Source organism: Martes martes, assembly GCF_963455335.1.
Source record: "Martes martes genome assembly, chromosome: 8".
Lineage (NCBI taxonomy): Eukaryota > Metazoa > Chordata > Mammalia > Carnivora > Mustelidae > Martes > Martes martes.
In genome coordinates, this window is record NC_137895.1 from 46635896 (window position 1) to 46648846 (window position 12951).

At 42.7% G+C, this 12951-nt stretch overlaps 1 protein-coding gene across 1 annotated transcript in view; it reads right to left on the bottom strand.

The window, feature by feature from the left end:
- KCNMB4 (potassium calcium-activated channel subfamily M regulatory beta subunit 4) overlaps positions 1–7782 on the bottom strand; it is a 61962-nt gene extending 54180 nt beyond the window's left edge. Inside the window, exon 1 of the mRNA XM_080811583.1 lies at positions 7427–7782. Coding sequence (XP_080667709.1) covers positions 7427–7762 — 336 coding nt within the window. The 5' untranslated portion in view covers positions 7763–7782. The remainder of the gene's footprint in view (positions 1–7426) is intronic.
- Positions 7783–12951: the final 5169 nt, after the last annotated feature.

The window sequence follows — 12951 nt, forward strand, 5'->3', positions numbered from 1 at the left end:
TTTATAGCATTTCCCCCAACTATATAATTTTTCACTGCACAAATTCTTGAATTTCAACACAGAACTACTAAGTCAGAAACTGGTATAGAGTTCCTGATTCAGTGAACCTATGATAAGACTTGAGAATGTGAATTTCTAGCAAACTCACAGATGATACTGATGCTACTGGTCTACGGACCACACTTTGAGAACCTTTGGTTTGCAGGATAAAATGGACGAGATAGACAGAGATCAGCAAAGAGATACTGAAATAATCAAAGCAAATGATCATGGTCTTGACTAGGACACTGGCAGTGAAGATTTTTACGAGTATTAATAACAGAGAATAATGGTACCACTGAAAAAAATAAAGGGTTCCAGAATAGAACCAGGTTTTAGAGTGATAAAGATGAATTTTGCTGACATTTTTATCTTTCAAGTAGAGAAAACAGAAAGCAATTATAATCATCAGAATTGAGGATTTAGTTTTCACTAGTTAATATTATTTTCTGTTCTTTAGAACTATTTTAAAATAAAGTTCTCCTGATAAAAATAATTATGTAAATATATTTATTACAAAGGAAAAACCGGATTAAGTTTATAACATTTAAGATTTTTAAGTTTCTAGGATTTAATTTTCTCTAATGAGATGCATCATCAATATGTGCTGCTGCAATCTAGTTAGATTACAACTAGTAAACTGGACACTGGGTAAGGTTTGAAAGTCCATTTAGTCTGCTGTATCAACCAGATGAGGGATACAGAAGAATTAGATCAATGGATATTCCTTCACATGTGCTTCAGTATACAGACAGACCTGTAGAAAGCTTTATAACTGAGGTAAGTTTGTGATAAAATAAAGGCATGTTTCCCAAAAATGTAACCAAAATGTATTGTAACATAACAAATCTCTTTTGTAAAAGTAAAAAAGTTTCTGATTAGTGTTTTAGATATATAATTTTAGGGGATCCTAGAAATAATTGAATAATCTTCATAACCAGCAAATGGATTTCAGAGATGGATCATGATAAGTAATTTCAAGACAGGAAGATCCTAGTAGTCTGCAGATGAGATTGTTTCTAAAGAGCTGTAATACAGGTGGATTTTTAGTGTTCTGACCATAGCTTTAAGAATCAAGTCATTATTACTCACCTACTCAAAAACCTTCCTTGGCTTCTGTATTAAGACTCCTACTGTTGCAGTAACACAAACTTAGTGGCTTAAACAACACAAATAAATTTATTATCTTAAAATTATAGTGGTCAGAGTTCTCAAATGGGTTTCCCTGAACTAATATCAAGATGCCAGCAGGGCTGTATTCTTTCCCGGATTCTTTAAGGGAGAATCTATTTTCTTGCCTTTTCCTGCTTCCTTGGAAAGGGAGGCTGCCTACATTCCTTGGCTCCTGGCCCCCTTCCGTATTCAAAGCTAGCAGTGGCTGGTTGAGTCTTTCTCCGATTACATCACTCTGACCTCCTCTTTCCACATTAAAGGACCCTTGTGACTACCCGACATCTTCCAGGATAATCTCCCTATTTTAACGTCAACTGATTAGCCACCTTAACTCCACCTGTAACTTTAATTCCCTGTTGCCATGGAATGTAAGATAGTCATAGGTTCTGGGGATTAGGATGTACACATCTTGGTAGGGAGGAGCATTACTTTTCCTATCAGGATATCCCAATGTCACCAAAACTATGCTGGCTCTCAAAGATTTTGACATTATTGATCCCAGTTTACTCTCCTGCCTTGGCCATAAGACTCCATTCTTTGAACCCGCTGTTCCAACCACATGGTCTATCCGATGTTCCCCCCCAAACAGCCTGTACTCACACGGCTCTACAGCTTTGCTCTTGGCATTTTCTCTTCCTTGATGTTCTCTTCATTCCTCCCTACATTTCCTCCCCAGATTAAAATCCCATTCATTCTCAAAATGTCATAGCAAATATTTCATTCGCCATGAAGCTTTTCTCCTAATCTTTCCTCTGTAGACGTATCATGGTGTTTGTACTTCCCTACAGAACCTAACAATGCATTTCCTTCCATAGTTATTCGTGTTCTTTGCTGGAGAATGCTCTCATTGAAGGCAGAATCGCATGGATTCATCCTCACTTTTGTGTCTCTTCTCTAGATTACCATCTAGTAAAATTACCCCCCTTCACCCAGTCGTGCTTCACAAACTGGGGAGTCATCTCCGACCAGGCCATCGGTGAACTTCACCAGTGCTCCCTCCTGATCGAAGTTACCTCATCTCTTGCCTTCTCTACTGGACTCCTTGTTTTCAATCTTGCCCCTGTATCTCTCACCTTGCACTTGCGAGCCTGTGCGTACGCATGGGCGCGTGCGTGCGCGCACACACACACACACACACACAAATTCTATTCTAAACTCAGCATCCAGAGGGATTATTTACATTGTGTTGAAGCCTAAGTCTGAGTATAACTCAGTCCTGCTTAATGTCAGACAGCTTCCCAACACATGTAAAATAGAATCCAAAGTCCATATCATGATCTATAAGGCATAACCTCACCTCCTGCTGTCTTCCATCTTGCTTGCCAGAGTCCTGCCTCACTGTCACCCTCCCTGTTCCTCAGGGAGCCGGGCAGGCACTTGCCCCAAAGCCTGTGCACTTGCTGTGTCCCCAGCCTATTTTTCCAGGTAGCCACATGATTGACTCTTTTATGTCCTTTATGCCTCTCCTCAGGCCCTCATGTTCTTTGGGTCTCTGTACAAATGTCACTTAATCGACCATCTCATGCAAAAGGGCAGTCCTTCATCTCTTCCACCGTCTGTATCCTTACGCGGCTTGCATTTTCTTACACCTGTCACTACATGACATCACATTATAAATCCCCTTCTTGTCTGTCACCGTCCATGAAAATATAAACTTGATGACAGCATAAACTTGATCTCTCTTCTAGGCTCAGAACCTGCAAACATGCATAGCACAGAGTAGGAACTTAACAAAGTTAAATGAATAAACTTAATTTCGTATGTCCTCCTATTTTCTGCTCCGTTCTTTGATCACAAATGCTAAGCAAGTATTGGCAGAAGTGAATTTTACCCATTTGCCAGAAGTTATTTAATAGACTCACCAGAGGAAAAACCACAGCAAGCCACTTTTATCATAGAGAAATAAAGACAATTGTCACAATTCAAGAATTGTCACAATTCAGGTTAGTCTTTTATTATTTCATTTTCATATGCTGGACCTCCCTTGGTCACAAAGTGTATCACACTGAATATTTATTTCAAGGATGGAGTTCAGAAATTAATCCCAGCAGACCACCTTTCCTACACAGGATGTGTGGCTGGGGGCAGGGGAGGGGGGTTTGGGACACGCTAGTATGGATGTGAAGGACACCAAGAAGATGACTGTAAAGCTGCAAAGGCGCAGTTAGGGACATCAAGTTTGGGGGGATACACTCAAAGCTTAAAGTGTTTCTTCTCTTCAGTGAATTTCTCTTTCACAACACGGGTTTCTTAGAAACAGACTTTTTTCCCTTTGTGTCTGGGTTTTTCAGACCAGAGAAAGCAATTAAAAAAAAAAAAAAAACCTCAGAGCAAAAATAAAACACATAGCTTCTAATCACCCACTCCCTTGTTGCACATACAAGAGGTAGTTTTAAAAATTCATCTTTTCTTTGTCACCCACTGTCTATACTGGTGCAAAATCAAATGTTTGGAACTGTGTAAGTTCATTCCATTTATACTTTACCCATTTTATTTTATTTTTATTTTTAAAGATGTTATTTATTTATGTGAGAGAGAGAAGGCAGGACAGCACAGAGGGAGAGGGAGAAGCAGGCTCCCCGCTGAGCAGAGAGCCCTCTTATAGGGCTTGATCCTAGGACCCTGAGATCATGACCTGAACGGAAGGCAGGTGCTTAACTGACTAAGCCACCCAGGCACCCCTACACTAAACCAATTTTAAATGACCATTTCTACACTACTGTTAAATGCTTCTCTTCCTTTTCTTCAGAATTTCCTTGAGTCCTTCCTTTTATACCAACTCCCAAAACTCAGTAGCATCAGTCACGTCTTTTAACCTAAAAACACAAATTTTAATCACAATGAATCCTTTGGTTCTTATTTTACTTTTCTTGCACAATTGAAGAGTATGTTTTCTAAGCCAATGGTTTTTGACTCTGCGTACAGATCAGAATCACAAAACTTCAAAAAAAAAAAAAAAAGGAAAAACAAAACACCAAGGCTCAGGACTCTCCCAAGACCTGAGTGGGGGACCCAAGCATCAGAATCTCTTTTTAAAGACACCCAGTGAGTCTAATATGCAGCCATGGTTAAGAACCAAAGTTCTTAAACCACACAACTGTAAGCCACTCAGAAATAATGCAGTGATGAGAATAGTAGCAAGAGGAAGCTGATCCCACATTTAGATTTCCCTATGGCTAAATCCCAGAGCAGGCCACTGTCCCATGTATAACTAGTTAACTTGTATACTATATTACATGACTGGATGGATATAGTGATTACCCTTGACAATATGGATATGATTCAAAACATAAATAAGCTGAATAGTACTTAAAGATATTTTAAAGAGAGTATAGTCAAAGGTCACATTAATTCACACTATCTTCCTTAGTAGTCTGTGACTTAAGAATTATACATTTGCGGGGTGCCTGGGTGGTGCAGTGGGTTAAAGCCTCTGCCTTTGGCTCAGGTCAGGATCCCAGGGTCCTGGGACAGAGCCCCGCATCAGGCTCTCTGCTCAGCAGGGAGCCTGCTTCCTCCTCTCTCTCTGCCTACTAGTGATCTCTGTCTGACAAATAAATAAATAAAATAAAATAAAAAGAATTATACACTTGCAATATTCTTTCCCTTTCCCTGCCTTTTACTATAATTAATGCAGCAAGCTCAAGGGAGGGGTGGAGGAAAGTCCTTGGTCTCTTTCTTTTCTTTTCTTTCTTTCTTTCTTTTTCCCTAAGAAGTGATTTCCTAAATGGTTTCTCGTGTAGTGGGTCAAGAAAAAGAAAAGGCTGAAGGTGATTAGGATCCATGGCACTGAAGGGAACCCAGACATTCCATAAAGAGCCTTCATTAAATAGGCAACATAAGGCAAAGAAAAGATGCTGGCACCCAAGAGGCAATAGAAGAGGGCAATGGGTATTGCCTAATTACAAGAGCACTGTGGACGAATTCTGCTTCTGTACCAGACTCTGGCACAATATTTTGGTTATATTGAATTTTCCCATCACTAATTGCTTAGAATTTCCAAATTGAGCATTTAATTGTCCAAAGTGTAAAGGTGACTGTGAAAGAACAGACTTATGCTCTATAAATGCATACTGTAATCATAATTTGGATAAAGAGGTATATACTGACTGGTTTGGCTCGGGAAACCTTAACTAAATTGACTGGGACGTTGTTCATCACTTTTTGGTAGCATAAGTATCTTTCTCCAGCTCTGTCATTTCTTGACTACTTTACTTTATAAAATGTTATTTTGTTCAGATACTTCTTCAAAACAATTGTTGCCAGGATCTGAACTGGCACTGGAAGAAAACAGGTTATTTGTAACAAAAAGAGATAAAATTGTAGTATTACATAAAGCATTATGACTGCTTCCAAGTGATTTAAAAATCTATGTCCTAATGATCTCAATTTACTTTTTCTGCCAGATCCTTCAAAATTGCCTGGAAATTACAAAGCAGGCTTTTTGCAGTAAATTCTAACTCCTCAATATCTTAATTGGATATTAGCCATTTACTGGTATATGTATATGTAATATATTATTAGTGTCTGAACTATCTTAAACTAATTAGCAGTGTTTCACCAATTAAAACAATGCCTCTTAAATAATGAACTACCATATAATTTCTAAATCATTACTACTGCTTGGCACCTTCTTTTATATTACTGGCTTAATCCTGAAAAAAATGTGATATTTCTAAAACCTAAGGTTTCTTTTAAAATTTCTGAGTTTTAACAGATTAACTTACAATATTTTTTTTGAGACATGGCTTCTTCAAGGCATTGAACATTATACCATATCTAAATATGTATTTTTATATTTACTTCTTATATATTATTATTATTATTTTTAAGGTAAAGGAATATTATTTGTCAGCAGGAACACATCTTTTTTTAAAAGAGGAGTCATATTTTTAAAAAGGAATTCTTTTTTTAAAATTTTCCAAATTCAAGAATTTGCTGTTTGCTTAGGAAACAAGACCTAGAGTTCTACTGCAGAGAAATATTAAGTTTGTTTTAAGTTATCTTAAAATGCTAATATAAAAATGTTTACTTTTGTATTAATACATCTTGTCACATTTAACAGAAAGTTCTCCTGTGTACTCAAGATTCATTCCCTTTTGGATTGTTTTTTTCTGGTTGATCTCCGAACAGAGTCCTTACAAAGAGGGAAAATGACAGTAAGTTTAAAGAAGAAACACACCTTTACTCAATAGTTAAACTAGAATAGTAAAAACAGACCAAGAAAAGACAAAAAAAAGAAAAAAGAAAGAAAGAAAGAACCAAAGAAAGAAAAGCCTTCTTGCAGAAGCAGGTGCACTACAAAGCTCAATTAGTTCACAGACTGAGGACACTGCTTTTTCTAAGTCCCTCCCCCCCACCCCGTACTGGGAACAGTTTTCTGAGTCTCCCTCTCTCGACTCTCCATCCCTCGAGTCCTAACCAGGTTTTTTCTTTTTTGCTTGAGAGAACGAAAAAAAGTTGACAGGGAAGGAATATCCGGTTCATCTCGCGAAGGGTTTTCTATTTTCAGTAAGTTTTACTGTTCTCCAGATGGCTCCCGATAGTCCCTAGACACACAGAGTCACTAGGCTTCCTCGCGACCCTTTTGAGAATCTATTTCATGAAAACCAGGAGCTCTCTGTACCCCCCAAAACAGACCTACCCAGAATTTCGCATGTGATTTCCACGTCGTTTGTCAACCCTCATCTTTGCATCCCAAGTTATAAACGTCTGTTTCGAGTTAAAAGGCAAAGAGCCCTCTAACGCCTTCCCAGGGGCCTTAAAGATCCCCTCGACCTCCCAAAGCGAGTGCCTGACGCGGCCAGTGGGAGCTCAGACCTTGACCGTGCGCCCGAGGAGGTGGATCCCTGCTACCCACTGGCTTTAACCAGAGGAAAAGTTAACTTTCGGCTCCTTGCAGGTCTCCAAAGTCCGTCTTGCACGCGCCGGACGGAGCTGGGCCAAGGTCTCGAAATGTGAGACCAGGCAAGAGAGACGTGTGGACAAAGCTTCAGGGCACCACCGGCCGCCGCACGCAAACCCACCTGAAGGACCGGGCCGGGGGACTCCCGGCCGCGTCCGCTGCGGGTCTGAGTTCAGCCTCCAACGCCCCCGTCTCCCCCTAGGAACGAGAGCCTACCGCGAGCCCGTCCCGCGCGGCGTCCGACGCCGAGGCTCCCCCAAACCTCGAGACCTCGGCTGCAGCCCGGCGTCCCTCGCGGGGCGTCCTTACCTTGGGGTTGGTCAGGAGTTGGTGCTCGTCGTTGTGCAGCAGCGCTCTGGAGTTGGACTCGGAGTTGTTCACGTAGACCTGGACGCAGGGATACTGCGAGGTGCCCCTGCAGTCGGCGCCACAGGTGAAGGTGCACTCGAAGACCTCGCCGATCTGCTGCACCGACAGCACCGTGCAGTTGGCCGCCGTGGCTTGCAGATCCTGCAGCGCGGGACTGAGCCAGCAGAAGCCGAAGATAAAGAGCGACACGACGCCGGAGATGATGAGAAACAAGCCGAGCCGGATGCTCTTGTCCTCGGCTTCCGTGTACTCGTAAGCCACCCGGAGCTTCGCCATCGCCCCCCACTCCGGGCGGCTGGCGCGCTCCCCCCGCCCCCTCCCGCCCCCGGCGCCGAGCCCGACTGCCTCGGGCGGGAGGAGCAGCCGCCGCCGCCGCGCGACAGCAGGGGAGTGGGCGGCGAGGGGGAGCGCGCGAGAACAAAGGGGCCGAGGCCGGCGACGCCCCCGGCGGCGGCAGCGCCCCCCCCGCCCCCCCCAGCCCCACCGCCAGCCGGGCCCCGGAGGCTCGCGGTGCGACCGCTGCTTCAGAGCCTCCTGCACCCTCGGGCGCGAGGAGCGCACGGGCGGCTCCTGCCTCCAGCGCCCCCTGCCAGCCTCCGCCCCCGCGCTCTCCCCGCCTCCCCCACCCCGCCTCCTCTCGCCCGGTGTCTCCCCGTCTCCATCGCCCGCCGGCAGCTTCTCCGGCTCTTCGGGCAGCTGCCCCGAGGGCAGGCGCGGCTGAGCTGGGCCGAGCCCGGGGGCTCCCCCGTGCGGGAGGCGGCTCCGCCCGGCCCCACCCGCCGCCGACCCGGGCCTTTCCGCCCCGCCCGCCCCGGGGACGTCTCCCGTGGGCGAGGGGCGGGCGAGCACCGGGGAGAGCGGCGGCTGGCGCTTGAGATCCTCCTTAAATCTCCCTAGGAGAAGCGTCTGAGATGAAAGCTTAGGATCGGTAGAGCCGAACCCGAGTGAAAGTTAAAACAAAAACAGGAAACAGGCAGAGGGCGTAGTGCCAGTGGAGCGGCGGGAATCTTGAACTCCAAACCGGGATTGGTCAGCCAGCCGCGAGAGCGAGCCAGCCGCCCGGCAGCGGGCGCTCGGGGGAGACTGGCTGCTGCGCCAGGCGGGTGGGAAGGGAGTTCCCGGGCCAGCGGCGGGCGCTCAGCGCGCCCGGGGGAGAGTCCGCCACACGTTCTCGGGCCTGGGCGGGCGCGCGGACCTGCACGCGGCGGGGCGGGAGGCGTGACCCGCCGCGCGCCGCCCTTCCACGCCCAGCGAGCGAAGTAACGGTCTGGCAGCGGGGTCCTAGCCCTCCCAACCGCCTTGGCGCGGGCCGCGCTCCCCGACCCCCAGCCCGCCCCGAGGGCGCCAGGATAGGAGTGAAACAGGCTGATTCAGGCGGAGTTTCCTGTGGGAACATCGCGCGTGGGGCAGGAGCCTGCGACTGGCAAGACCAAGGAAACCCGCTGCCTGGGTGCTCGCTGGACTATCGGAAACTTAGGTCTCCCGCAGCCGGGTGGACCGCAACTCTATTTGCCCCAAGGCTGGGACGGACTGAATAGGGACCGAAGGAAACAGGCGGAGAGGTTTGCAGCCCTGGAAAGAGACACCACTTTCCCCATCAGGATGGTCCCCCCTGGCTCCCTGGACTCCCGAGAACAGAATCATTTCTGTTCTCTTTCCTTCCTTAGGAGCCTTGCCACCCCTGGCCCACCACGGAATTTGTAGATGAGCTTTCCAGGAGCGCTGTGCAAGGCGACAGCGGCGTGCAGACCCACTTTGGGACAGGTATCGTTTCTAGAGCTGCGTCCTGCTCTCTTAATTCTTCCAATTTCTCCCTCCACCCCCACCTCCTCTGTGCATACCTTCAGCCTCTGTCCTTTTCATGATTTTTTTTTTTAAGAATATCTTTTCCGGAAGCCACACTTCTATCATAATATCAAAGTTGAGAACTATCTCGACCTACATGTTGAAGAATCAGAATATTCACTTCTTTGCAAAATACGTAAACATATCTTTTTCTTAGCTTGCAAGTCCCAAATGGATATATTCATTTAAGAGTATTTATGAATATAGAAACGCCGTGTCATGGAATTCTTGACTTCTTTCTTGGATTTCAAATGTTACTTAACTGGTACTGAGTATCTTTCAACTGCAGTTCTGATATTTTCCTTTGAAGTATTCCATTCCTTTATGTGGAAGGTAACAGTATTTCTAAGGAAGGGGCAAAGCAAGTTTAATTATAGGAAGACCCTAAGTGTTTTTCTGAAAAAAATTAAGATACAGGGTTTGGAAAACTTCCAGATCAGGAGGAGACTTTTGTACTTAAGTGCTTTTCAAGCTTTGACAGAATAGATTTCCTTCTTTCTTTACTTAAGAATTACATTATTTTTTCCCCTTTCTGTTGGCATCTGTTAGTGGTTGTTAGTGTTAGACACTTAGACAATTGTTAGTGATTACATTACCCGAAAGGGAAATGAGTTCAGTAGTTGAGACAGCTTAACCTGAGATCACAGATCTTCAGCCTGAACCTTTTTCCTACTGCAGGTTATAATCATCTTCCTTTTCACGAAGGCTCAAGCCAGTCTAAGATCTGAGGCAGTGGTGAGCAGATAACAAGATCCAATTATTCCTCCTTGGTGTGCTGAGCAACTTAATCTTGAGGCAGAACTAACTCCTGCTAGTGCTCAAAAAACACAGGGATGAGGTGCCTAAAGGTAATTTAATAAGCATGATTAATTTTCAATGATTCCAGAGCTTCAAGAGTTCTGTGAATGAACCCTCTGCCTCAAAACTGAAGCAAGATGGTCTTCAAGTACCAGAAAATTCTGTTTTAATTCAACCTAAATTCTTGAGGGCTTTTAAATCCATTTTTCCTGGAGTTCTGCATTTACTCACTCCCTCCTTATAATTAAAGTATTTGAAGAAACTGCTGCCGTCTAGCCTTCTGTTCTTTAAACATTTACTTTTCTCCCTTACTTCCTATTTTAAAATTAGCTTTGCTACTCTTCTGAACCTTTTCATTATCTTCATGTCTTTTTTATTGAAAGTCAAACCTATCAAAAGACTTCCCACATTAAATAAATTTCTATTTTATCCTTAATGGAACACTGTGTTTGTTATTAGTTTCATTTACTTGAGGTGGAGCTGCCATATCCCATTTCTAACATTTAATAAGCCCCTCAGTCTGAAAACCAGTCACCATGGACTTTCTAAGTTAGGATAGTGGTAGGAACCCTTGGAAATCTCAGAGATGCTAGGCTCTGAAGTCACTTAGCATCTTGTTTCCTGTGGAGGGCAGAGGCAGTACAGAAATAAAAGCTAGTTCCTTCTTTGCATGTTTGCCACCAATCAGAATTAAGATTAAAAATGTGATACACAGAACCAGACCAACTTATTTGGTGTACATCATTATCTGCAGCAATGTTTTCAGGACAATCATAGCCAAGCCTCGATGTTCTTTTTTAAAAGAAGACTAAAACCCATCTAAGCAAGAACATTAAAATCATTGTTATTTATAATTTGTTTTCATGATCAGTATTCTTCAAGAAGCCTTGTGACTAATGCTAAAGTTGCAATATACAATTTCATATGTATATATACTTCTATTAAAAGATTCCAGAAAGAATTATCATAAGGAGAGCTTTGGTATCCTAGGAGTAGAGAGGAATTTAGAGCATGTTGGGAAAATGTTTATACACTGTTTTAAAAATTAGTGCATTGTGAAGTTTCTCAACCACTATACATTCAAATAAAATACATAGGAGAGAAAAATTAATATTTTATCATCACATTTTCTCATTAAAATTCACCTTCTGGATAGGTTTTAGACATTTGTAACCAGAATAATTAGATAAAAATAAACATGAATGAAAACATGAGTGATCCAACAAAGAAAACTACATAGAAAATTTTATCTTTTCATTCAGCTTAGGCAATTGACAATTTTGTTGTCATAGAAAACTTTCTACTTTCGGGGCGCCTGGGTGGCTCAGTGGGTTAAAGCCGCTACCTTCGGCTCAGGTCATGATCCCAGCGTCCTGGGATCGAGCCCTGCATCGGGCTCTCTGCTCAGCAGGGAGCCTGCTTCCTCCCTTCTCTCTCTGCCTGCCTCTCTGCCTACTTGTGATCTGTCAAATAAATAAATAAAATCTTAAAAAAAAAAAAAGAAAACTTTCTACTTTAGTCTTGACTTAAAAATGTTTGCAATTGAACTAAATCATTTCCAGCTTGAGGATATCAAAAAACTAACTTTCTTGCCATACTTCATGGTGAATGTTACATAGTAGTTTCAGAATTTTAAATTCAAAAGAAATTTCCTGTGTTGCCACTATTTTTCTATTTTTTTCCCTGCATAATATTTACCTATTATAGTGAGCATATAATTATTACTGAGAACACTATTTTACTTTCTATAATTATATTAAAATAGTAAGAGCTCTTAAATATCACCTAATTTAACATTAAGCAGGAAAGGAAGCTCTCAAAGACTGCACTTTGAAATAGTAAAGAATGATTATTAAAAATATTTTTTCAAGTTCAGATTTGTTGGCATATAGCCTCTGTGTTTGCAGTTGAGAAAGGGAAGCAAAAAGCACAATCACTTCATTATTAGTAAATTCATAATACGGTAGTGGAAGTATGGCTAGAGTTCCTAAATTCTTACCACCTGTTATCTCTCATGTTAATGGAAGTGATCTTCTGTGGGAGGTAATATATACACCTATGTAGTAAAAGGGAAATCAGCTTTGGAATTAGAAAGCAAGAAGCTAAAATGTTTTAGTCCCTACATTTAATACTAAATAATTTGACATAAATAATTGGTGTTCTTACATTGTTTCCTCCTCCTCATATGAAAGGGTTGGACTAGATTTTTTTTTTTTAAGATTTATTTATTTTAGAGAGCCCAGAGCAGGAGGGGCAAAGGAGAGGTGACCTGAGGCAGGGCTTGATCTAATGACCCTGAGATCATGACTTGAGCCCAAACCAAGAGTTGGACGCTTAACTGACTGCACCACCCAGGCGCCCTTGGACTAGAAGATTCTTGATTCTATGATTTTTATTCCAAAAATAAAATTTTATTATATTTTTATTAAAAATTTTATTATTGACTTTATTACTATTGAATTTTATTTATTGACTTTGTTCTTGCCCTGTTCTTCAGAAACTTAGCTACTACTATCGACTAACACATAGTCAAGTCAAAAGATCTTTTAATGATTCCAAAATATGGAGAGTACCTCCTAGCCCAGTGGCTGAGACAGTATATGTCTTTAGAAAAATGGCCTTACATCTGTTGAGCACCTAATATAAACAAATGCCCTAATTTTATCTTCTCAGAGATGAAGAGGGAACAAGAGATTAGAGTTACATACATATTGACAGTGGCAAATTTCAAGGGCCATTTTCCGCTTTATTGTACCATCTGTAAGAGATTTCTATTGTTAGTAAAAAAAAAAAAAAGTATAGGTAATACAAATGGATTTAAA